Source organism: Sander lucioperca, chromosome 4 (assembly GCF_008315115.2).
Source record: "Sander lucioperca isolate FBNREF2018 chromosome 4, SLUC_FBN_1.2, whole genome shotgun sequence".
NCBI classification, from domain to species: domain Eukaryota; kingdom Metazoa; phylum Chordata; class Actinopteri; order Perciformes; family Percidae; genus Sander; species Sander lucioperca.
In genome coordinates, this window is record NC_050176.1 from 39327873 (window position 1) to 39355577 (window position 27705).

The 27705-nt window shown below is 40.6% G+C and overlaps 1 protein-coding gene across 2 annotated transcripts; it reads right to left on the reverse strand.

Moving 5' to 3' along the window:
- Window positions 1-248: 248 nt before the first annotated feature.
- On the reverse strand, window positions 249-27705 carry slc43a1b (solute carrier family 43 member 1b). Of its 2 annotated transcripts, none has more exons than XM_031314233.2 (15): window positions 27504-27705; window positions 21739-21897; window positions 16868-17051; window positions 16690-16745; window positions 15117-15193; window positions 8676-8768; window positions 8137-8270; window positions 7582-7724; window positions 6558-6704; window positions 6295-6330; window positions 3376-3508; window positions 2925-3054; window positions 2700-2773; window positions 1150-1273; window positions 249-1016 (listed from the first exon to the last, which is right to left on the reverse strand). In XM_031314233.2, the coding sequence occupies exons 2-15, from the start codon at window positions 21890-21892 to the stop codon at window positions 780-782; spliced, it is 1722 nt and encodes a 573-aa protein (XP_031170093.1). In that variant the 5' UTR covers window positions 21893-21897; window positions 27504-27705; the 3' UTR covers window positions 249-779. The 2 variants fall into 2 exon arrangements, with proteins under 2 accessions (XP_031170093.1, XP_031170092.1); XM_031314232.2 differs by having other exon boundaries at window positions 6558-6707.

Sequence of the window (27705 nt, forward strand, 5' to 3'; positions counted from 1 at the left end):
CTTGTTATTTGTACACGCTGGGACTATACAAATCATGTATGTAAATAGGAAAATGTTGGTGTTATTTTGTCACTTATTGGGAGCAGTAGGCTAGATGGAGCCAGTTACCTCCAGGATCTGTGCTAAGCTAGGCTAGATGGAGCCTCCAGGATCTGTGCTAAGCTAGGCTAGATGGAGCCAGTTACCTCCAGGATCTGTGCTAAGCTAGGCTAGATGGAGCTGGTTACCTCCAGGATCTGTGCTAAGCTAGGCTAGCGGTGGGGGGGTCAGACAGAGTTAGGACACGCACGGAGATGAGAAGGGTATGTATGGACTTATCTAACTCTGGGGGATACAGTGAATAAGACAAAGTCTCAATAAGTCGGCGTGTTCTTTTAATGCTTGGGTCAAGGGTTTGGGGACTGGAAACTTTCCCAGCATGCAGTTCCCTGTTCCATCACATGTACACATATGCTCACTTATGGGCAATTGATGTTGTTTGTGGGGAAAGGAAACCCCAATAAACAGCATGTAAACTCTACTAACTAAAATTCATGTTGTGAACCACTAAGCCACCTTAACATATCATTTGTAAATGGAATCAGAGAAAAGTCAAAGAGCATTAAACTTTGCTGTGGCGTGGTACTATTGCTGGCTAAAACCTGTATGTACTCGTGTTTGTTTTAAATAAAGATAAAAGAAACTTTGCTCAATATGTTTGAATTTTGTATCATTTTGTTTTTGATAGATGTCATACTTTTCAATATAGAGTAAACAGTAATTATAAAAAACCCGTTTGATCAATCATCTTGAACAGTCTGCCCATTTTGTGTGTAATCATTAGCTGCATGCCCATTGGCTTGGCTCTTAGCAGTTCCACTATCTGATCGGCTTAGAGAAGCATTCTCTTTGTCAGATTGGCTGGCAGCCAACCTATCACGCTGTGCTTTTGCCCTGATCAGGTTTCTACGGTGATAGAACAGATAGGCTGGCAACAGGAAGCCAGCCAGGGAGCAGATGAGAAGGCCCAAATTGATCTGTTGTAAGGAGAGACATGTCAGTGCATGGAACAAACATGTCATCAAATCTGTTATCCTCCTGTCTTCTCTTTGATTGTGTGTGTGTGTGTGTGTGTGTGTGTGTGTGTGTGTGTGTGTGTGTGCTCCCTACCCAGTAAGGATCTCCACTGAGGTGTCCCACCATCAGTATGAACAGTGGCTGTTGAAGCAAAGCGAAAGCAGCACTGATCATTGACTGCATGCCTGTCAGTGTTCCAAAGTGGTTGGCTGGGTACCTAGGGAGATAGAAATGATTCACACATCAGAATAATAACAAAGAGAAAGAATGTCTTTTCCCCAATCATTGTCTTTATTCACAATGAAAATACTCTAAAACTAGCACAATAGGATAAAAAAAAAAATGTGGCAAGTGTCCATGGTATTAGCGGGTTAATGGCCGACGAGGTAACCACCACTTATACCACGGTCACTTGCCAACATGTTTTTTGAAGACCATTCATTTATATTTTAATGCATTTTACAATCAAAATCTAAAGTTATTTCAAATAATAGCTCTTTTTCGCTGGTAACACCTAATGATTTGACTAATACCTGGAACAATCATTCCCATCCCATAAGGTACTTATGCAATGCAAACGTTCACTGCTCCAGTAAATAGGAGGTAGTGAGTTGAACAGCGAACGGGATGAGAGATGATCGCTGGGAAACAAAGTAAGTTCAGAGGGGCAGTGTAACTTACTTACAGCTTTTGTGTTAGCGCCATTCATATGACGCTGTACTAAAGGACTAATAACATATCCAGATTGTCTTGTTTTCATTTGATGTAGTGCATTATTTTAGAACGGTAAACAGTCAGTTTTACGGGAACTCCTTGTTAGCTGTCCTCAATCACTTTTTAATGGACACCCTGCACCCAATCAGAACCATGGTATAAGTACATTTACAGTACTTAAGTACTGTACTTAAGCATTTGAGGTACTTGTACTTTACTTGAGTATTTCCATTTTATGCTACTTTATATTTCTACTCCACTATAGCTGGTAGTGGTACAGTTGGTGTGAATGCTGGAAAGCAGACATTAGCAATGAAAGCAGAAGGCACACATTTAATGCCAAGTGAGGCTGATTACCTGTTGCCTTGCTGCAATTTGATTCTCTATTTGCCAAGCACTGTTGTCGTCATTTGCTCGTAGTTGTCAGAAGTATTTATTTTAAAGAAGATAACTGTCGTCACCATCAATTTTGTGGATTATCTTCTACAAAACATACAACATCTACAACATTTGATAGTACTTTTGAAAACCACGGTGCCCAACAGCCACGGGATATTGTTATAAACCAAACATCTGGTAAAAAGATGTAACATGGATTGGTTTTCCAGGAAGAATTGGCTAAGTGCTAGCTTGTCAGAGAAGACGCTTCCCATTAGTTCTATTCAGAGGGGATGGTACTGGTCAAGAACAGGCTTTCAGGATCTCAAGTATCTTTCTGAGAGGATTACCAAACATAAACGCAGCAGGACAACACTCAGCAGAGCAAACATAGCTGCCCAAAATGAAAGCGCATACTGTACAGACAGGGAATTGAGCAGTATAACAGAACATGTATGTGCATTATGTAAAATTGTGTAATTTTCTGGTTTCATAGTTTATTTAAAAATATCTATTAGTGCAGCTTTAAGGATGTCAGTGGTGATACGTACACAGCAGCATAGAGACCTCCACAGCAGGAGTGAATAAATCCTCTCACTATGGTATGCAGAACAAATGACACCACCTAATAGAGAAGGAAAGAACAGATTAATAAATGATCATCAAAAGTGTGACTTTGTGTTTTTTTTTGTCTGTGTCTGCAAATTCATATGCATTGATTCTGTATTAGCATAATATGTCAAATATGGTGTATTCCTGTACAGTATTTTTCTAACCTGTATGGGCAGGTTGTCAATCAGGGAAATTATTCCGAAGGTGACCAATAGGAGGTTGGTGAAGGTAAAAGCTCTCATGGCATTGGTCAGTTTCTGGATCTTTCTGTCTCTCTTTGGGGATTCTGATTGGCTGAAGGGGACAAATGTCAAAAAAGGCTGCCAGCTAAGGAGGATATGTGGATGTTACAGAGTCCAAGATGCAGAAGTATGATGTGCTGTTTTACGTCATATTTTACAGTGTAGGCAAGGTAGGGCTCACTTCAGGGCCAGTATGAACAGCCACCAAATACTTTTTCAATGTAAAAATGGCATATCAGTATTGAATTCCAAGATAAACCTTCTAAGCCTAATCTATACAAAAAGCATCTTTGTTGCTGACTGCTTTACAACAATGGAAACACAGCAACACAATGCCTAAACCCAAAGACACGCCACTGGACCTTCTTCATACCTATTCTCTGTTAGTGTGTTTGCATTTTCTTCTTCACACTCCTTCAACCTCCAGTCCATTATGTAGCCAATCATAGGACAGGTCAGTAGACACAGCAGCTGCATTGTACCGAAGATAGATGAGTAGAAACCAACTGGGGAGGACACAGAGAGAGTGAAGTCCATAGAAACGTGGAGAAAAGCAAATGGAAAACAGATTGAAACCATTGCAAACAGTACTTATTATCTTATCTTAGAAATACTGAGGTCAAGTATTTTTGAGGTTTCATTTCCCAATATGAAGATCTAAATGGTGTTTCAAAAAATGTGGACCTCCGGGTACTGGCTCCAATCATCAGCATGTATGGCAGCACAGAAAATCAGCTAACTTTTCCTTAAGTTACTAGCCAATGCTAGCGGTAGCTAGCTTGGTTGGCACAACGCTGAACAAGACATTTTTAGGCAACCAAAATGTTCCAATCAAGTGAAATTACACAGTGATCATCCCCTGCTTTCCTATATTTTAAAATAAATGGGACCATAATTTACAAAATAAACTTCATGCTGTATTGAAGAAGACTTGAAACTAACGATTGAGACCATAAACTTGTTAGGAAAATGTTTATTGAGGCAACTAATGGAGTCGCCCCCCTTGCTGGAAATGAGATAGAATGCAGGTTCAAGGCACTTTGGCTTCACTTTTCCGACCCAGAAGCTTTGTCAATTATTTTTACAATCTATGGCAAGGACAATGACACCAAGGACATGACCTCAGCCACATGTTGCTTATTGTCCAACTGATGAATATATCATAACAACAATAAGTGGTTGTCGTTGCAATATTTTGATTGTATTCTACACAGGTCAGCTCAATGTGCTTTAGGCTATTGTAATTCTCAAAACAAAAGTTGCCATGTGTTTTAAAGGGCAACTATTTGTTAGCATTTTCAGGGTTTTACTTGTATTTTGTGTTTGTACTAGAACATGTTTACATGCTTTAATGTAAAAAAAATAATGTGATGCTCTGTAGGAGCGCCTGTCTCTTTAAGCCCCCCCCTCCCGACAAAGTCCAGTCTGCTCTGATTGGCCAGAGTTTTCCTGGATTCCTTTTAAGGATTCGGGTTATTCTGAGTCACTCGCTAAACTGATCTGGGTTGTGCAAGTCACTTGAGTCACTTGAGTCACTTGAGTCACTTGAGTCAGTATTGATCTCAGTATTGCAAGTCATTGAGTCCCATGGTCTGCGAGGCGAGCCGAGGCGAGCTTTCAATGTTTCGGACTGTCTGCTCGACCTAATTGCATTTTAATATACTACATTTATACACCAAACCTACAGTAGGCCTAGGCTACGTGCAGAACATTGAATGTTATTTCAGAAGTGAAAGAATGGCTTTTGTTGTGGATTTGCTTTTCACCCTGACTCGAGGAGAGACTTCACTCGCTCATCTGCTACAGATCCACTCATGACAACCTAGCCGGCTGATTTGCGCAATTAACTGACTTGCGAGAACTCATGAGTCATCGACAACTCATGAGTCATCCTCAACTCATGAGTCATCGAGTGAGTCCCATGGTCTGCAAGCTTGCAATGTTTCCAGCTCAGAGTCTGCCGGTCGGGAAGTTCCTATAACCTGTCTCGGACTGTCTCTCTGCTCACTCAGGCGCTTGAGTTGACTTGTGGAGTTGCTGTTGCCTACGAAATTGTAAGTTATAAAGCTTTTGGCAGCTAAGATGGCTAGGACTAGTAGTAGCTAATGTTGCAAGAGGTTCGTGGGTGGCGCTATTATCATTTTAGATTGAAGTGTAGTAGGACTCAACTGATCCGAGTTAATGATACTAGAGACTCGCGACTCATGAGTTAATTTAAAATAAGTCGGGTGAAAGATCCAAGTGAGTCACGACTCAAACAGGTTTAATCACTAGTTGAAGCTGGAGCTACTGCAACAGAGTATAACGTTATAGCAGGGCTTTGTACAATGAAAAATCAACAATAAAGGCTTATAAACCAAATACTACACAACCGGACATGTCCCAGCAGTAATTTGACCATGAAATTGGGGAGAAATGACCAGTATTGGCCGCCAGGATTACAGCTATCTCCTGTTAGCATTTAATATTTAGCACTAGGTTAACGTTAGGTTGTAATGGAACAAAGCAGCATTTTCTACCATCAAAAATAGCAGATAAAGGCTTCTGAACCAAACACAACCCAATAGGTTTCAGCAGGAATGCAATCCGAAATTGGGTCAAATTTAACAACATTGGCAGCCAAGATGACAACTTTTACTGCCGTTAGCATGTAGCTACTATAGTTAGCAGTGGACATTAATAGAATATAGCAGAACTTTCTACAGTCAATAATCGCAGATAAAGGCTTTTCAACCAAATACTACATAACCGGGAATGTTTAGGAGTAATGTGACCTGGAATTGGGGAGAATTTAACAACACTGACAGCCAAGACGACATTTTACTGCCATTAGCATGTAGCTACATGCGACAATGTTAACACCACCGCAGCAGTGTGGTAAAAAAAACCCACTCCAGTCCTGCCTACCTGGAGCAGATAACCAATCATAGCAGGCCGGCTTAGAGTTGCGTAACACTTAGAACAGTTGGAAATCTGAATGTTTTAGCTCACGGGGGTTTCTCTAAAATACGTTTACCTCATTATTTGAATTTGAAATTTGTTATGGCCGCGTTTAACATGAAAATCCGACATTATAACATTATAGATGTGACAGAAAATAGCATAATATGTCCACTTTAATAATAATTTCTAGTTTCCAATGGTCCAAATGCTCTCGCAAAGGTGTGAAGATTTAAAGATGTCAAGTAAACACACAAAATGCAACTGGAAACATCAGTCAAAACATTGTAGTAACTCCTCTTAGCCCAGTGACAGCCTTTCCACTCTTAACACTGAGCATCTTGCCTCATACCTTGTTCCTCCACCTCCTTCTGCAGCTCTTCAGAAGCTGAAACAGACAACAGCTTCAGGTCAGGGATCACCACGTATGCTTTAACACAAAGTTAGTGGCAACATCACTCTTCAATCAGCATTTCTCAATATGAAATGATTCTAATTGCTTCACCTATAATGACAAAGGAAACCATACAATGTTGATGCTCTTGTCATTGTTTGGTTCAACCAAGGGGTATTTACATTTTTTAAACAAATATTCATGTAGGTTATTATTCTTACGGTTGGGGTCGCCGTAGGTGACCAGGAACTCCAGCATCTTGTTCATTGCACCCATAAAGAAGATCAGCCTCAGCTGGGTCATTGCCATGGTGATGATACTCCACAGGAAGATGGGAGTGCACACAGAATGACAGAGTGGCACTGAGCCTGCTGAAAGAGAGAGAGAGGGATATAATGTGTTTCCAGGGACTCAAACAATTCAGCCCAATTGTTACAGTTCACCGGGAGTTCAGTTTCCAGAATGCAGAATGTTTCTCTTTTATTTTTTATGGCGCTTTTGTACCTAACCCTGGAGTTGGAGTCACATTATTACCATGCAGAACTTCAGAGGCTAATGGAGGGAACTCATACTGTACATCAGTGTCCTAATGTCCATTGAATCAGTATCCAAATTCACTGTACAGTTATTCACTACCAACAAGGAACCTGTTTGAAACACTCTTAGTGTTAGGTGGCTGAGACTAATGAAAGCATGACACACATGATAAGTGACACTTTTAATTAAAGCCTGGTAAAGAGGTTCACACGACACTGAAATAACCTGTTTCACAAAAAACAGTAGTACAGTAAAATAGTAGAAGAATCATTTCAAATGGTATTGGTTGTTGAGAGGCTTGTCCTCCTTAGCTGAGCTGTAACTCTGCTGCCCCAACTTTGACAGTATTTTAAAGAATCTGTCTCTTGTGAATCCCTAACTTTATACAAGTGCTTTACTAAATTGCTCCAGTCTTCTTTACATTTGCATGATCAAAGCAACCACACTTAATGGTGCACATACACAGGTCTTTTCACTCATTTTACCAAACCACAAAACTAACAGCAGCCAGCACGACACAAATTGGAACTGGCTGCTTTGCACCAGAAAACAGAGGATTTGTGTCATATACTCATCTCAATGTGTTTCACACATTTCCACTCTGATTAGAAGTAGAAATTCTGGTAGAAACCTCCATATTTGTTGTTTAACACAAATATATAAATGTAAATACAACAAGCTTTTAATGTCGACGACAATGTCCCTTACCCTGGGTTGTGGTTAGGGAGTCTGTCTGCTGGGGTTCTGACTGCTTAGGTCCCATCATGTCTTCCATGACAGTCACATGGGTGATGTACCTGTCCCCAGTCATCTTGTCCTCTGTCACAACTCCACTAAGCTTCACCTTTTTACTGCCAAGAAAAGACAAAGAGATTGAATGTATAATATACATCTAAAATAACTTCAGCCCTTACAAGCCAATGGTAAGACAAGTAATTATCTACACATGATTACTTTACTGAACATCTGCTTTCAATTCATGGAGTGTCCAACATTGAAAGGGGTCAGCATTAAGGTGCTCAGTAAATTTCATGAAAATGTCCTAGACATTTTGTGTAATTAACAGCTTTTTAAATATTATTTGAGTGTTAAATAGTTTTAATCATAATTGAATGTGCATACCCACATAGAACCTAAAAGAAATGTGTGTGTGTGTGTGGGGGGGTGTTATGGAGTAGCACGGCAAAACAAATTTCTGGGATTATTAGGGAATATTGTGTTTGGGTGTGTATAATGTGACTACAGGATGTAGACTACACTGACGTGTATCTGATGTCTTCAGGTGCAGGGAAGGATTCAGCAGGCCAGTTTAGGAAGCAGTTGATGAAGACCATGCAGGCCAAACCAGACCAAACCCACATGATGATGCAGAATGACACGCCAAGGTCATAAATCAACTGGTGGGGTAAGAGCAGTAAGACGGGAAGGAAGAGGAAGGTTTGGGAGGAAGACAGGTAAGGAGAGAGACACATAGAAAGGAAAGATAATAGGATTGAGTAGAAGAGAGGGCGAGAAGGAAAATATGTCAAAAAATAAGTGTACATCGGCATGTTGTAAACTTGACATATGGCATCGTTGTATATGCAACAATTGCTTAGGTCATCGCTGAAATCAAGCAAGTTGACGAAAACAATCCTAAATAATATATTTTTGTGATGATTATGTTGAAAAGTTATTCTGTGCTGATTAAAATGTGATGTTCAAGTAGATTTGTGCATGCATGCATGTGTGTGTGTGTGTGTGTGTGTGTGTGTGTGTGTGTGCGTGCGTGCGTGCGTGCGTGCGTGCGTGCGTATGTGTACCTTGACACCAAGGAAGGTGACGGCTGAAGAAGCATAAGAGCCAATCATCAGGGAGAGGATGGTTGATCGTACATTCCCAAACATGTTAGGCAGCTAGATGACAGAGAGAAACATTAAAGAGAAAGGAACCTTCTATAATATCAAACGAATATATGAACCATCAGTCAGCAGTAAATGTGATAAAATAAGCTGCAGCTGAAATCTATTAATCAGCTATGATATTTGGCCTCTTTCAGGCATTTCTGTGAAACAACATACAATGTAAAACTGATCAAAATAAATAAACTAAATCACTGTAACGAGTAAACTAATGTAAATTCTCACTGATTCAAAATGCACAACTTCTGCCTGTAAAAAGGAAGATTGAAATTGAAATGAACCAGAAGGCAGTGCTATTGTATTCTTATACAAACATGCACGCGCACACACACACGCGCACGCACGCACGCACACGCACACGCACACGCACACACACACACACACACACACACACACACACACACAGCCACACAGCCCCTCTGTGTGAATGTTACCCATCCTTCTGTTATGCCAACTTGGTGTGTGTGGGTGTGTGCATGTGAACATTCTCTGGCCATGTAGATTGGAGTGTGTGTGTGTGTGTGTGTGTGTGTGTTTTTTATGTGTGTTTTTGTGTGTGTGTGTGTGTGTGGGTTTCTACAGACTCTCACTCTAACTATAGACGCAGCTGAAGTGCTGGCAATCACACAGCACACGGCAGCCGGCTTTGTTCACACTATAGGCCTTCATGTTCAGTTTAAACTTACTGCTCATATTAGAGTTTATGGATGGCTGTTCATTTCTATTCTAGAATGTCCCCAATAGTATATCCCAATCGATCAATCAATCAATTTTATTTGTCACATGTAATCATATAAGGTATAATTCGAGTGAATTAATAATATGTCTAAGGCAGTGTCTTCATTTAGGAGACTAGAAGGCCTGAGGTTACATTTGACTGAAACTTTTTTCAGTGGCGCCTTTTATGTTCAATTCAATTTGTTTTTTTTAAATTCAACAAGCAATTTGTTGTATTTTAGCATAATACTGAAAGTAGCAGAAATGCAGAACGGAGTACATTTTAATATCTGTTTATTTATCGTAAGTAATATCGTTATCGGGATATTCAACAAGCTTAGTTATCGCATATTTTCCTCATATCGTGCAGCTCTATTTGGTACCTTCTTCCAAACCTCAACAGGGAGAAAAGGCTGTTTCCTGGGTGTTTGGATCTTTAATGATTCTACTAGCCATTTTCTTGCAGCCTGGTGTAAATATCCTTTAGGCAGAGTAGGGCACTGGCTATTGTATGTTTAGCCAAACAAACCACTCTTTGCAGGACCTTGCGGCCCTGTTCTGTGCCGTTTCCGTAACAAGCAGTGATGTTCCTCGTCAGGACGCTCTCGGTGATGCAGGAGTAAATTCCTCAGTATTTGAGGGTCTTATGTAGTGACTGTTGGATGCTATTACATCCTAAGACCAGTAGGGGGCTCCATTGTATTGGTTATAAGGAGTTTACCGAGAGCGGGGAGCAGCAGTAAATCCCCCATGTAGGTCATGTTGTTAACGTTCCCAAAGTGTTGCCTGTAGGGATGGGCGATACCACACTTTTAGGATTCGATACGATACCGATACTTTTTCTTGCATTTTCATCGATATCGATACCGATACCGATACCGTTAATTTCTCATTGCCAATTTTTGTCAGTAAAAATATTATTACATTTAAGACAAATCACAAGACAAATACAGACCATCTATACAAAATGTATTATGGTCAATACATAATAAAATTAAAATTAAAATAAATAACATAAATATGAATTAAATAAATTAAATATGAACAAAAACATACACATTTTCAGGCCCTTGGCTGTGTCGCTGTCGGCTGTGTCGCACGTTGACACTCATTCGCTCGTCTCCTGTCACGTGACATGGGCCAGCTCAATACGCCGCCAGGTACAGGGGTGTCCCGGCACATAGTCATTTAAGTAAGTAATCTAAAACAGCTGAAAGTTATGCATACACCCCCAATTATTATTTTTTAGTTTATATCGATATTTTTTTAAGGAAATCAATGCCAAATGAGTAGCGTGAGTATATCGATCTATCGATACCACAGGATCGATACGCCCATCCCTAGTTGCCTGCAATAAAGCTAGCTCGACCGAAGATGAAGTGTCTGCATTATGAATGGATATCTGAAGATATCACAGAGGGGATACCATTACGTGCCGTATTTTGGTGTTTCCTTTCCTTTTTTTACTTCCACCAGGTATGCGTGTTGCGCCACACCCGCAGCTGAAACTGTTCAGCGCTCATCAGGAGAGGCGTTAAATGGCTGTGCTGAGCCAGTCTGAAAAGGGGGGCTTCAGTGGAGGCCAGCGAGAGACAGACAGAGGAGCCAGTAGCGTACCAGAGCCGGTGGGCCTGTGGTGTTCTGTTTTGTTGGTTGTTAGTCGTCTTCTTTTTGAAGATTGTTTTCTGTTTAGTTTGTGTAATAAATCCTTTAAGTTAACTTTGAAGCGTTTTTATGCCTTTCCTTGGTGTCCCCCCCGGGTTTATTATTTAATTATTTGCGTCCTCCAACCCTAGACACAGTGGGGACGGAACGGTTTTGGGGACTCGTCCGGGATCTTTTGAAAGTCAGGTTCGGTAGGTTTGTTTTCAAGTTTAAGATACTTTGTGATTGCACGTTTGATTGTCTGTTATGGTAAGCCTTTCTGTTGGATATTTCCCTGTGTGTTGCCTCTGTGGTTTTGCTCGTGTGTGACTGTGAAACTGCTTCCTCACTCTAGATAGGGTAGTGTCCAAGGGGGTAAGCGTCTCCTCACAACCCTAACCTCCTATGGCGCCATTTTGATGCTAATAAGCCATCACCCCTAGTTAGCATCCCATTGACTGCCATTCATTTTGACGTCACTTTGACAGAGAATAACTTTACATCTGAAGAGTTTAAAGACTCTATTTGTCCATTGTTTATTTCTAAAGAAACATGACGGCTCCACGGCTAAAAGGCTCCATTACCTTGTACCTCACGTTATGGCTCCGTAGCAGACGTTTTTATAAAAATAGACTAACGATTGTGTCATAACCACGGGACTTACTGTCTCATAGTAGAGGAATTACCGTACAGTACAGGAGAAGCTCTCAGGCAGTTTGGACTTCCATTAGCTGTTTAAGTGTAATTACTAATGTTAACTATCATTTTAGTGATCAATAATTAGCCTGTGTCTATGTTATCTCCTTACATATACCTACGCTCTCCGTCTCTGCTAGATTGGGAATGATTGAGATTTCTCTTGGCACAGCTACCAGAAGACTTCCAACTTTCAGACAGGTTGCTCACGTCACATTTACGTCTTCAAGCTCAGTTGGAGGCTGCTCAGTAACGCTCAGCCATCACCGGAAAAGTGCTTCTAATATCCTTCACTGGTCTCCGTCCAGAGACACAGGATCTGGTGGTCCATTCTATATACTGTCTATGGTAATGTCCAGCTGGGGTTAATAGGCCTTTCCTTTGGGCACTAATTTATTATTTTGCCTTTTTTATTTTCTTGCGGGTTAGGGTTAGGGTTAGGGGGCTGGCGTTTCAGGGTTTTGGCCGCTGATGTGTTGCCTGTAAGTTGCCTCAAGCCCGGCACAACTTCAGAAGATAGCCTACATAGGGTTTAGGGTTGGTTAGGCAGCTTCTGAAGAAGTTTTTGTTTCTGTGGCTGTTCCGCGAGGCTGGATGCCTATTGTCATGGGCTTAATATCGAACATTAAACTTAGCATTCAGCGTGATTGTGCTTATGCTGTGAGTAGGATGGCAGCTTTTGATTTATAAATGCGTCTGTGTCCAACACGACTTTAGGTCAATTTGATAAATGTACAAAAAATGATCTGCATGAGATCACGGAATATTACGGTATTTCTGTGTCCGTTTCCCTCCGAAAAGGAGGGCTAAAGGCTTTCCTGTTTGATGGTCTCGTTAGCCAGGGATTTTTCTCTCTGTCTGCACCCGTGAGCGGCCCTGATCCAGAGGTGTGTGCACATGATGTGACAAATCAGCTGCAAATCATCCTGAGTCACAGCGTGCGCTCAAGCACTGGCACCAGACCTTAAAGTCCATGCTGAGGAAATACTGTTACGAGACAGGGAGGGACTGGGATGAGGGTGTGCCTTTTGTTCTCTTTGCTTTTCGTGATGCAAAGCAGGAGTCTCTAGGGTTAAAGGAGAATTCCAGCCAATTTTTACGTTAATCTTGATCGGTATGCTATGAGAGTACTTTCGATAGAAAAAACCCCGACCCGAATCAGTGCAGGTAACACGGAGAAGCTGCAGCGACGTACTACAAGCGTCCCCTGAGCTAAAACGGCAGTTGTCGGGGAAAGTTTTAGAGTGCCTCTGTGCCTCTTAACAGACACAAAATGCTGAGCTAGTGTTCGGTCACAATGTGCGTGGCCTGTTGAAAGTGTTGAAGGAGAAGCTAGTGTCTGATTCTTCTCGTAAAACTAACATGTTGGATTTTGTTTCCCGCTGTAGAGCGAGCCTGCAAAAGTTGGGCTGACGTTGAGCGTCTAGTCTAGTCGGCCCCCTTCAGGTTTTTTGTGTTGTGCTAATCCTGGTCTAATTTATGGTCTCATAAATTAATCAAATTGTGCCAAAGTGCCATATCACTGTTTTCCAAGATGCTGGAGCTGCAATCTGATCAATATATTTATGGATTATGTCTGACTATTATCCACACACCCATTGTCTGTTTGAGTTAGAACATTAACCGTTGAACAGGAAGTAACCCTGGCTGGAGGGGGGGCCTTAGGTCTGTCTAAAACGTAAAGGACAATATTTATCCCTGCTTAGATCCCTGGAAATAAGATTTCAGAAGATTAAAATAAAAGTGCTGGCTCTGGTCAGTCAGTTTATTATAGTACAAACGGCCTAATCAAAGTTCACAGAGCATGTGTTTGCAGACACAAACAAACACCAGACACAAACAAACACCAGACACAAACACACACCAGACCAGCAATGACAGCAGTAAGAATGGAATGACTATGTCAAGTCCAGGACATGTCCAGGTCAGGCAGTGGGGGGGGGAGAGAGAGAGAGAGAGAGAGAGAGAGAGAGAGAGAGGCGTTGACAAGGGGTGGGAGGGTGTGTTGGCTTCCCATGCTTTGGATTGGCTGAGAGGCCGCAGCAGAATTTAGAACAAATGGAACAGCATGTGCTGCTTTGCAAAACACACACACACACACACACACACACACACACAAATGAACATGTGTTTATAATCCCAGGTACACTCAAAGCAGTCAAAAGCACGCACGCACGCACGCACACACGCACGCACGCACGCACACACACACACACACACACACACGCACACACACGTGTTTGGAACAAGAATAGTAACCTTTATGCTTGTAAATAGGTGTACTGGACCTAAAAGAGTCAGTGCACAGTGACTCCCCGGGGTCAGAGAACGCTGCTGCTCTGCTCTGTAGGTTGAAACCTTCAGGCGTTTACACCTCTGGACACGCCCCAGTCTCTGATGTCACGGCAGTTGTTTTGACTTTGACAGATAGAAAAGTGGGCATTTGGGGCGTCCTGGTGACCTAGCAGTCTATGCATTGTATCATGTCACTGTGATGTCCCAGGTTCAAATCCAAACAGCAGGGACCTTTGTCCCATGTCTCTGTCCCCTCTCCTGCTGAATGTAGTTCATGACTTCAGCTTCCCCTGCACTGTTGTTGTACACAGATCAGTCTGTCAGAGTTGAGATTGCCTCATTTAGTTCGATGTCAAAGAGGACTGAAAGTAAATGCAGGTTTCTAGGCTGTCATCAATGAAAAATAGGAAAACAATTCACTGATATACATTGTATGGCCTTTGTCAACGCAAAACATGATGTTATAGTGAAAAGTTTTGCAAACTATTTACACATCCGACAGACACAGACCAGCTTTTAACTCTAGTTTGTTCTCCACCTAAGAAAAGTAATCTGTCTCTTTAAGCTGTTAAATGCTCTGCTATGTTCACCATCTGGTCTCTCATTTCTTTAGTCTACTATTTGGTGCTGGGCAGTGTACAGTGGGTTAAAGAGAACATTTTTTTGCAGAATACAGCTTCTTCTGGAAATGAGATGGATCAGTTTCAGGGTGTAAAAACAAAACAATATGTTGAAAAATGCTTTGTAGAGCTGAACAGCAGATTGGGGTGAATATTGTGTTTTTGTCATTAAGAGAGTAAGTTGTTATTTTCCAGTGTGAGGACCTATTTTTAAAACTAACCTTCCTCAGCACTGGTTCAGTTGTGAATACATTTGGACACTTCTCAGCAAGTTTGAAAAAACATAATAATATTGTTCATTTGTAACAATAACCATTTTAAAAAAAAGTTTGAAAAATAGAGTGTGTGTATGTGTGAGTGCCAAGCATACTGTAAGTGAGGTGAAGGTCAGGCAGATTCCTCCAAAGCCATTAAAGGAGACAGCGAGGAAGATGAGGCCAGACAGCACTGAGGGAACACATGGAAATGAAGATTACCATAAACTATAATGAAACTTTAAAGGAGCTGTACTCTGCATTCAGAACATTAATATAACAGCTAACAAATATTTGCTATGTAAAGATATAGTGGAGTAATGGCGTCCTGACCAGAGAATGAAGTCACACTCGCTCTGTGTGTGTTCTTATCTGAGTTTCTCTGTTCTTTGATTAGATATCTGGTCAAGTCGCACGTGCATGTAAGTGCATGTGTCCATAGTCTCGCATTGCCAGACCTACATCTACAGTGCTGTGAAGTAAGGTCCAGCTACACCCCAGATACATTCTGGGATAGGAGAAAAAAAATGCTCCTGGATGTTTGCATTTCTTAAACCAATCACAATCATCTTGGGTGGTGCTAAGCTCCGGATGCAGCAATGGTGGCTCTGCTAAATAGTCTCGGGAAGGAACTTGTTTTGGTGGAACATTTGCACCCCGCAAAAGAAAACGCCACATAAAATATGAAATTAAGTTAACTGTTGACACAATACAGTAACATGAGTTAATTAAATTAGCTGATACATGGTTAAACCTCATTAGCTCTTACCAGTGTATCTCCGTGTGTACTTCGTCCACAACAATCCCACCAATTGGTCCCAATTAGTAGTCCCAAAAGTAAATGCCCTAAACATATTCTTTGTAAATTTTCAGTTTGTACCTTGCTAGCTCAAAGTTTTTTTATTGTTTCCGAAAGCGAAGGGATTTTGAGAACCGCAACACAGAGCAGAAATGTACTTCCACAGATCCACACTACTGTGGACGAAGTACACACGGAGATACACTGGTAAGAGCTAATGAGGTTTAACCAGCGATTAACCAGCAAATTTAAATAGCTCACGTTACTTTATTGTGTGAACAGTTAACTTCATTTAATATTGTATGTGGCGTTTTCTTTTGCAGGGTGTAAATGTTCCACCAAAACAAGTTCCTTCCCGAGACCATTTTGCAAAGCCACCACCGCTGCATACTTTTATTGATCCCCAGTGGGCAAATTACATAACTAGCAATTTTTTCACAGCTTAGTGCCACCCAAGACACTCGTGATTGGTTTAAAGAAATGGAAACAACCTAGAGCGTTTTTTCTGCTATCCCAGAATATATCGGGGGTGTAGCCAGACTGTGCTCCACAGTGCTGTGGAGATAGAGCTGGCAATGCGACAATGCAAGACTGCGTATTGGGTAAGTGTCTGTGAAAGCCGTGTGGAGGCAATCCCAGCCCACTGTTTTTGTTTAGTATTTCAAGTACAGCCCCTTTAATGATATATTCAGTTATTTTTTGTACCTTTGTTCTAGCATTCCCAACAGGAAGTGAGTGTAGCCAACATGTCAGCTATAATGTCTAATCGCATAGTGTGTCTGCGGACTACTATGGTAGATAGGGTAGGTCACTGTGAAGAACTGTATCTCTGGATTAGATCGGGCAAGCGTCTGATGATTCAAGTTTGGCGTATTGATGCGTTGTCTTACCTTTAGGGTCATATGCAGCGGCAGCCATCATTGCACAGGAGGCTGCGAAACATGAACTGGAATATACACAGGGTGTCAGAGGACATACTAGTGTGGTTTTAATGTCATTTTCATTTAATATGTCGAAAACTCTCGTCTTCAGATAAAAAGCAAATCATAAAAAGACGGTCTGTCACACCTGCCAATGAGCCTTAGTGGGCGTGGCCCAAATCTGTCCATCAGGATCCCCAGGGGTAAAGTGGCTGCACTCAAGAGGAACGAGCCAATGGTAAAGCCAAGGTTCAATATCTCTTCCTGCTCCACACAACTTTGCCACTCCACGCTCTCGATTGAAGTCACGTTGGTGTCGACAGTCTCATTTTCTGGATAAGGTCATGGAAAAAAACAAGTCAGAACAGGGTAAACTGTTGAAAGTAGAGAACCAAACCATCTCTGGTGCACTGAAAAGAATAGACATGACAATGTACGAACCAAAGTAAACACAGTATACTACTAACACGATAGGATAGGATAGGATAGGATAGGACCCTGATAGGATGGCAGATCATCTTAGATCTGTTTCTGGAGAGCAAAAGTAAAGCTGGAAATCTGGGTGTAATCATAGACAGTGATCTAAATTTCAAGAGCCATATCAATCACCTCACAAGATCAGCCTTCTACCATCTAAAAACATTTCCAAACTAAGGGGCTTTCTATCAAAATCAGATTTTGAGAGATGCATTTATGACAAGCAGAATAGACTACTGTAATGGTATATTCATCAGCCTCCCAAAATCAGCTGTGCAGCAACTACAGTTAACTCAAAATGCGGCTGCACGGGTTCTAACAGGAACTAAAAAGTATGACCTGTAACAATTATTACATAATCACAATATTTTTATGTAATTGTGGTTTATTTGTTTAACCGCAATTAATTGCTTACAATAACTGAGGTCCTAATGGGTATGGCTGTTGATGGTAACTGTTAATTGTGTTTGGATATGCCAAATTGTAATTATATAAGTGATTATTGGTTGGACTGTTGAGCTAAAGCTGTGCTTTTTGTTAGTTGTTGACACTTGTCCCTATACACATTCATACCAACACAAATTACAAGGGGGATACAGTTAGAAAAAAACACAAGTACAGAAGCAGTGATGACTATTTTGCCACTATTTTGTCAATAGTGATGGCAATTCTTTTTACTCCTAATTTAATTTAAACAGTTTTTGTTAATGATCAATGCTTTGTTGTTTATTGATGAGGATACATGTTATTTTGCCAATTTTATGTTCATCTAAGAAACAAAATACAATGTTTTATTATAATACAGAGATTCATAGGCTGTCTACCTGTGTTATTACATTATCTGGGTCACATAAAAGTGATATAACCAAAAGACGTATTCTGGAATTCATTTAAAACTTCAATTTGTTTGAAAAAGTAATAAATAGATAAATATTTAAAAAATTTGACAGAAAGAGACAATTATACATCAGGAGAAAATTAACTTAGTTTGATTTTGTTTCTGTCTCAGGACCAAACTCTCGCGAGATCTGGCAACACAGAGAAGCTAACGTCAGCTAACGTTGGTGAACTCCAAAACAAAACAAAATCTGTGATGCTAAATATGTCTTTTAGCTGTGTAAATATTTAAAGTTAGCAAAAGAAAATATTAGTGCTGTCAGTTAAACGCGTTATTAATGGCATTAACAAAAACCCATTTTAACGGCGTAAATTTCTTTTTTTTTAAATACATTTTTTAACATTCTTTTTGGCCTAGCAAACTTTGTCATTTTTTTCACATGCTGTTGCAACAACTAGTAACGTTAGAAAAACTACAACACCACACCGGATCTAGCTAGACCGGAAACAAAACAACAGGCACGCCGCACACACTTGTTTGGGCTTGTGAGCCGGCCAAAGAGTAGTAGGCTAACGTTACGTTTTGAGTGGATGGTGAGCGCGAGATGCCGAAATGGATGCCAATAAGATTCTGAATGGAAAGTTTACTTTTAAAAAATTATCGAGGGGGACAGTAGTTTCACCATACACAGCCTGTATGACACGGAGAAAGCAGCCACACTGGAACTGCTGCAGAGTGCAAACGCTGTCTCATTAACCGGTGATCACTGGACGTCAGTGAGGAATCAACATTATTTAGAAGTTACTGCACACTATATTGACTCTTTATATCAGCATACGGTTTTAGGACTGTGTTGTTTGTATATTTGTATATTTTTTTGACTGTTGGGACATTGTCTCCCCTTTTCTGTCCAGGAGAATTGTTACATTCCTTATTAGAGAAACGTAAAGGTTACAAATGTCCTGCTGTGGCATCCGGTTTTTAGACCATTTTGTTTGTACTGTATAAGCAAAGTGTTAGTGTTACATCTCAGTTAGGTTAGGTACTTGGAGGAATTTTGCAATAATGACAGATTCACACATTTTTCTATTGTTTACAGTAAATAAATAATAGACAATTATGAATCTTAAAGTCAAATTCATAAAGTAACTTTCTTTGCATTCATTTGATTCCCAATCAAGATACACTGGTAAGAATGGCTTTCCATTGTTAATATGTACTTAAAAACTGTTCTGAAATGCAAAATAATAGAATTTTATTCATGTGATAAAACATTTAAAACGATTAATCGTGATTAACTATAGAGATTTGGCGATTAATCGCGATTAAATTTTTTTATCGTTTGACAGCCCTAGAAAATATTAATAAATAATACAAATATAACTTTTCATCCATCCACGCAACATTCACTACACTTTCAAACGAGGCCATGCCCATTTAGGAGACAGGAAGTGTGGATGTCTTTAGTATAGAGGATCTTTGATGTAGCTTTGCTATTGTCGTTTTTTCGGTCAAATGGCCTTTTGAATGGGAGTGCTAGGGGCATTACTATGATCGCATTAAAATCAACAGCCCCTGGTGATACTTCGAGCAAAGTCTCATGTTGTGTCGAGCCTTCTTAGTGTTTTAAAAATGTTGATTTTGATGCGATCATAGTAGTGTCCCTAGCACTCCCATTCAAAAGGCCATTTGACCGAAAACGACAATACAGTAAATCTTAAAAGTGGCGTTTCCGTCCTAATTATGCTTTTAAACGAAAGTTTGATTCGGGTACATTCACAAAAAGACCCTAGGTTGCATTTTTGCGAGAGTTACGCTTTAACTCACTTAAATTTTCAATAGCTTGGCTTACACTGGTAATAAGCATCGGCTGTAAGAATGGTGGACGTAGCATCTGCGCCGTCACCCATTCATTAATGGGAGCCTCAAATTTGCCGATAAGGGCCATAGACATACACATGTCTATGATACGGGCATCGTGTACTAATTCACTTAACAGCCAATCAGAGTGATTCCTGAAAAACTAGGCAATGCTTTGCCAGTGTCTCATGTGAAGATGACATGATTCAAGCATCTGTTCTATTGATTCCATCTATATGTGAGAGCTTGTAGTGCCATGTAAGAGAATCCTACAGTATTGCAGTGATCTTTTTTCTTTGATCAAATGGAGCTTTTGCAACACTGTGGGGATTTCATTGTTTATTTGAAGTCCTACAATTAGTATTTGAGTAAGACACTTTAATTTGAACTACTTTCAACTAAAGAAATGGTACCACTGACAGCTGTGTGGCTTGTGAAAAATATGAGAGGAAACAAAAGAAATCCTTGTGGATCCTGGATGAAGAAAGGGCAAGTATTCGGTATCTACAGATGACTAGAATAACTATTTGGATGGTGTTCTGACCAATGCAAAGGTGTGTAGAAGCCTTCAGAGGTGTTAAAACCTTGGTACATTAATTCAAAACTATCTGCAATAAAGATATCATTATCGTTTTTTTGAGTGAACTGTCCCTTTAAAGTATAAACTTAGCACAAAAAGTAAGGAAATTTGTGTTTGGTAGATTATTTCTCTGTGGTAACAATGCTTTTTAGCAATAAATCTTATACCGTTGGAAAGCCTGTTTAGTTCCCTTTCAAATGCTGCCCCATTTGTAAGGAACATGCATTTGTATCCCACAAAGCAGCGCTGAGTATGTGGGTTGCGCCCATGAAAAATTTGCCAAATCTTCTCTGCCAATGCCAAACAGCTTATTCTGCCATTGACTGGTTTGGTGTTTGGTGGATTGGGTGATTGAAGTTTGAAGAAAAAAGACATATTGGCAATTTAACAATTTATTCATTTCACAAACAGGAGCTTCAGTAGCGTGTGGAAGAACCAACGGTATAAGATTTTTTGCTAAAAAGCATTGTTACCACAGAGAAATAATCTACCAAACACAAATTTCCTTACTTTTTGTGCTAAGTTTATTAAAAGAAGCATCCTGTCTTACATCTGAGTTCTACCGGTAACCAGCTGGCAAAACAGCCTCCATCCTCCTTATCTTGGAGGAAGTTTAAACATGAATGACCTCAAAAACAATAGTTAATAGCAAACGTCAGGGACAATACAAGATACAGAGACTGGAACAAAAACTCTTGGCAGTCTTGTTGGCAGACAAATCCAAATATTGTTTTCTATTACAGTCATACTGTATCTAAAAAGAGCAATATTAAAGCAACACTAAAGATTCTCTTGTACCTTAAAACAATGTTTCCAAAATCATTTCAGTGGTTCATCAACTCGTAACAGGGTGAACGGCACTTCTGCATTCGCTTTGCGGCCCTCTATCAGTTATAACCGCACTATGCAAGTTTGTCAGATCAGGTAGCGGATCTGTAGTTCGAATGAGACATACGACAGCGGTAATGGACAATTCCGCTTCCGACCTGTAGGGGGACCGAAGAGGAAAAGTGCTTTGGTGTTGCTTTAAGAAAGAACCAGAGACATCACCTTCACCATAGTCAGAGCATGTCTTCACCAAGTCACAGACACCAAAACATCCAAGCATCTGTCTGGGGCACATGTACTCTATCACCAGAAGTGCAGTCAAAATGTCAATGTAAATGTATTTTTTGAAACTGCAGCTTTCAAACTATCCCAGAGAGGAACGTGTCTGACATATCTGACTGTGAATGACCACGAGCTGCTTGGATGGTGGTCTTACCGATACAGATGTGGGAATAGAAGCCTTCATTCTTCAGCATGATGAGCAGTGAGCCCCAACCCAGCAGAACAGCAGAGAAGAGCAGGTTCTCTATAATGGCTGTGATAGCCATCCACCACCTCCGCCTGTACGCCTGGGCCAAGCTGGGAGCCATGACAGCTGCAGACACACAACAACAGGAAAACATTAGTCCACCAAACAGCTAGAAACAAAGTTCTGCGAGGAACCAAGTTCAACAAATCATTACTTGCACCACAATATTTTACTATCTGAGTGTCATTACAGGACATTACAGTTTCCTTTACATAACATTTAACTCCCTTGCACATATCTTGTACTGTATTTACATTTTAAGTAGGGCTGACCAGAATGCTTCGAAGTTTCGAGCGTTGCAGTTCAAGATTATGCATAGCTTCTATTGGACTCCCCTCCAGGTTGTTTAGAATTGTTGCAATTGTATGTTTTATATGTTGTAACAAAAAGTTGTGAATCACAAAAAAGAAATAAAAATCAGTTTAAAGAAAAGGGCTCGAGGCATTGCAATTTGTTGTGTTTTCAACCCTTTCTGGTGGGCTCACAAAATACAGAACATGGTTCAGGAAGCTTTATTTGGACATCACTAACAGCGAGTTTAATGGGTCAAATGGGTCAAAATTGAACGAGCAAGTAGGTCTGTGAACTCTAATGGATGTTTGGGTAATCATTTCACTGTTTATTTTGACGTCTTGTTCTCTTCCAAATATGTTTACCTGGGGTTAGTCTGACTACAAAATGAAAACCCACAGTTTTCCTTCAACTTGGTATATCAAAGTTAGCTAATATTTATAGGACATCTTAAAAATGTGCCATTATCACTGTGACTGAATATGATTTAATACTAAATAATGTAAAAAGTAAGTTTAACAACAAGTTTAAAACTTAAATGTTTTGTGGAAATGGATTCAACCAGAGTGTTAGGCCTTCAGGTACACAAAATTAGTTTTGGTGAAAACACTGACACCATCACTGTTGCATCAGAATTTCTCTGTTTGAGACCCAACAGGGAGGGGGTTGACCCCACTTGACCATCTGCTGTAGCTGTAGCTATCAAATGTCATGCACTGATCTAACCCATGAGGACACACCTAGGCACGCACACAGAACCATTCATGTTGAACTCCAAATCAATGGACACTGTGTCCTTCCCAGCAGTGTGTGTGTGTGTGTGTGTGTGTGTGTGTGTGTGTGTGTGTGTGGAAAAGCCTGGTTAGTATCCAGCCAGGGAAAAGGTAGCAGGAGATTTCTTTATATAGGCCTAATAGTATTTTAATGTTATTCTAGAAGTTATCTGCTGTAGTTATGGCTGATACTGGGGCAGGACCATCACAGGAAAGAAGGACATTTAACCAAGAACAACTAGAAGATAAAAGGGAAAGAGAAAGACAACAGGTGATGACGTGAGTCACACTCGGTCGGGCTTTCAACAGATGGAGACAATTACGGGATTGTAAATGATTCAAAACTGACCCTGAATTGGCCCTCAGGTATGTAATATGTCTATTTCATTCATAAAATAACTTTACATTGTGCGATGTGGTTGTATGTCTGTAGCCTAGATTAAATGACGTCCCCCTTCCATTTAGCGCAGAGGTTTAATTCTTTTTAGTCCTGTTTGTGTTGGCCTACTATTTTCTCTTACCCTGTCCTCCTGTACTGTGTAAAGAGTCCGTGGGTTTCATGAAATGCGCTATATTAATCTAAGTTATTATTACGTTGGTTGCTGCAACAATCTATTAATGCTTTGGCTCGTGACCCAGTGACAGTGATACCTGGTTTATCTCACCAGACATCCAAAGTAGACTAAGTTACCGTAGCAACACTTGAAATGCAACAATGCATCTGTAACTTATTCTCTTATAGTAAATAAATGATTTTCTGTCTGTTCATCGCAACTGTATGACCTCCCCAAAACGCTAACACTCTGTAATACAGTGGTTAATACAGCACCGTAAAGAAAAGAGCTTTATGACAGCAGGTGTGGTAAACAGTATCACTTTAGTCCAAAGCGGCCGCTAGAATCAACACAAAGTGAAAGTTACATATAGACACTTTAACAAACTCAGTTTCAAACAAGCTACATTCTACAGTTGCACCATAACCTGCTCATTCAAAAATATTAACACATAATCTCCAATAATATGTTCCATTAGTGCGACCAATCACATCATAAGTGATAAAAAAAAAAGATTCATTGATACTACGTGTCTAGAGCTTCATACCGATTTTTACTGTTTAAACGTTGCGTTGCAATGTACATTTTAGTGGAACTAAAACTGACAGTGACAGCGCATAGACTTGGTCGGCATTACTGGGAACGCCCACTTGGAGTGGGGGAAAACAAACAATTCAAATTAATGAGTGTAGACCTTGTTAGCGGTTGATCTTTACTCTGTCACATTTACGATTGTTTTTTTGCTTGGTACAATGCTGAAAAGTTGGTGTGTTGCGTTCTGCACCTCTTAAAAGTTAAAAAAATCCTGATCTTAAGTTTCATATATTGGTGAATAGACAGACGAAGCCGGTGTTGTCTTGCTGCTGGTATCAAAGGCTTCACACAGCCTGTTCTCATGAACCATACGTCCGAAAGGTACGAAAAGATAAGCACTGTAATTCGTATGATTTTCCTTCTTTTTTTGCTGCGCGCACCACATTGACTGCTGCTGTATGAGGACGCAGCTGACCGCGTAGGGAGGAGGTCAGAGTGATGGGTGGACGTTAACACACAGGACTTTAGAGCCAGGGAGCGGAGTTAACTTCCCGGGGAAAACAAAAGACTATTACCCAGGAAATGCGTGTTCCTTGGTAGTGTTTTAATACAAACCACTAACTTTTTTCTAAACTTAACGAATTGTTTTGGTGCATTAACTTAACTTTTGTCGCCGCATAACGCTCAACTTTTCTTGCCTAAACTTAACTGTGATCTCCGCCGAAATGACCGGCAGCTCACGGTGCTCTAGACCCAGCTTACAGTCACCCATTCTCAGGTAACTGAACCGCCAAACAACAACTGGCAGCCCTCTGTACCCGGCGCAAAGTCGCCTATTCTCGGGTAACTGAGCCACCAACTACCGCTAACCTGACGGAGCACCATGCAGAGCACCATGCGGAGCACCATGTGGAGCACCGTAGCCGGTATGCGGGGCTCTGTAGCGGTTAAACACATCTACTAACTGCCGCTAATTTGACGAGCTGTGACAGAGATCTGTAGCCGGCATCACGAAGCTCTGTAGCGGCTAAAAACAGCTAGCAACTGCGATCTGTAGCACGGAGCTCTGTAGCCAATGTCACGTGACCATCCGGCGGTCACCTAGTTTTCGTATGATATCATACGTTTTAATGTGCGTAACTTTTCGTATGATATCATACGAACTCGTTCATGAGAATGCGTTGCTTCACTTCACAACAAAATAAACAAATGTTGTTCCTTGACATTTTGTCAGATCTCTGCAGGGTAAATCCAGACAGCTAGCTAGACTATTTGTCCAATCTGAGTTTTCTGTTGCACGACTAAAACAGCCAAGACAAGTTCCTTCCCAAGTCTATTTTGCAGTGACACCGGGGCTCTGTCCAGCACTTGGCGCCTCCCGAAACAATTGTGAGTATGTTTTTCTCCCATCCCAGAATGCTTTGTGGACTAGCCAGACCCTCCTCCGCAGTGCCGTGGAGGAAGGTCTAGCAATGTGAGACTAGGGGTAAAGGATTGTTTTCCCCCACGGCAACTCCGCCCCAAGCCACGCCCCCAGCTATGACATGTCACCGACCAAGTGTATTGAAGCAATATGATATTCAAACCTTTGACTGCTTTCTTTAATAATTACATAACACAATACTTGTACTTTTACTTTCAGTATTTGAGTAGTACATTTTAAAATAAACTATTTGCAATACTTAAGTACAAAAAATGTTGAATATGTTAGTACTTCCACTTAAGTGTGGTGCTTAAAGAGCACTTCAACTTCTACTCAAGTCACTTTTTTGATAGAGCACTTGTACTTTTACTCAAGTCTGGGTCTCTAGTACTTTATACATGTCTGATCACCGCACACTTTTGTTCGGTATATTGTTTAGATGTGACAGACCCTACGGTGGCTCACTCTGTTCTTTCTGCTGGGTCTACGATGCACTAAAGTGCTGTAGGTTTGACTCCGCTTTGGTGGCTGCTCTGCGGGGCGTGATATCCCATACTATATGTAATCCTCTGTATCTCTGCTCGTGGAAAACGAAAGTGTGAGTATTAATCAAAATCATTATAGATATCCAAGGGGTGTAATACAGTATATCCTGAAGAACGCATTGCCGACACAAAACAGCTCGTCACTCCTCATCCTTCAAGTTATCAAACTTTTCAAAGTGACATGACAACCAATTTTACAGAGGACTTTACACCTACTAAGGGCTAGGTGTAAGATTTCAGTTGTAACTTATGTCTACGTTAGAACTATTTCAGCTGGTGCAACCCTCAAAATGTTTGTAGCGCGTAAACTCCGACCTAAGTTAGAACTTATGTTCAAACTAGTCTTCGTTTAAACGTACGCATAGCTGGTGCAACCCAGTGTAGCTCTCAAGGTTAACAAACTCAGAGTTTTCACTAATCCTGCAGTAGGTGTTGTTATTTACTATTGTTATTTGTAGGTGTTTTTTATTTAACATGTGTGAGGGCTGAGTGGAGGTCAGTGGAGTTGGCATCCTCTGTGGGTCTATTGGCTCCTTATGGGTCCAGGCAGACTGGGATGTTGTCTTTGATGTGCAGGAAAACCACTTTCTCAAAGCACTTCATCGGAATAACATCTTGTTTTGTCATCTCGTGTGGTTCTGTGTGATTTGGACAACTTCAAGTTCCGCCCCTCTCTTGCAGTCCACAGATAAACTCACCTCCATTTACCCTCTGTCTGAAAAACTCCGTTTTAGCGCCTGTCTCTTTAAGCCCCCTCCCGAAAAAGCCCAGTCTGCTCTGATTGATCAGTGTTCTTGGGGAATGACTGTAACGGCACTGTCTACCTATATATAGTATAGTTGTGACATCACAACCATACAGAAGTCCTTTAAAATGAAAAAAGACATGGAAATCTCATTTATTACAATATGGGACCTTTAAATTGTATGTTTAAGATCAACAAATAGATAGACAACAACATAGGTCACACCTTGTGAACTCAGAAATATAAAATGAATACCACTTCAGTTGGAATGGACTCTTCTAATGTCAAAATAGCAAATGTCAAAATCATATGCTTCTACCCTTCTCTCTCTACGCTAATACCGTTTCTCAGTTGTGTTAATAAATTCCCATTTCCATGTCAAAGTGACACTCACCCATTAACAAATAAATAGAATAGTTGTTGCCAGAAGTTGAATTATACAAAAGAAATAATTCATAGCTTCATGTTTCATTCATATCATTGCATTTCATCATCACAATAATTGCGTTATTTTATAGCTCACATAGAGCTTTCAAATGTTGCAAATGATATATTGGACAATATGACTCAACCCAATTAACAAACAATGACAAGATGGTCATGGTTGACAGGCGGGGGAACTAAATTATCTCAGTGCAGTTCTGACAACATAACCCAACCTCAGCAGTACCTCCCAATCCCATTCAGCAACAGCAGTCGAGTCATTGAATCCTCCCCCGAAGGGTTTATGAGCAGACCCCGTCACATATGTCTCCATGTGGGAGACATATGTGAGAACAACTATGCATCATGTTTAAAGTCACTTACTTTATAAGTTGAGTTCCTCCAGGAGATAATGTGTGTTGATATAGTGATATCTCTCAGTTTCCTGAGAAAAGTTATAGATTCTGTTTTAGAATTTAATCTCTCTTTCTTTCTTTTCCTTGTAGATTTAACGTGTCTTATCCGTGTGGCAGCTGTATTCACTGGCACATGTGCCCTCACATTGACTCTCTCTCTCTCTCTCCAC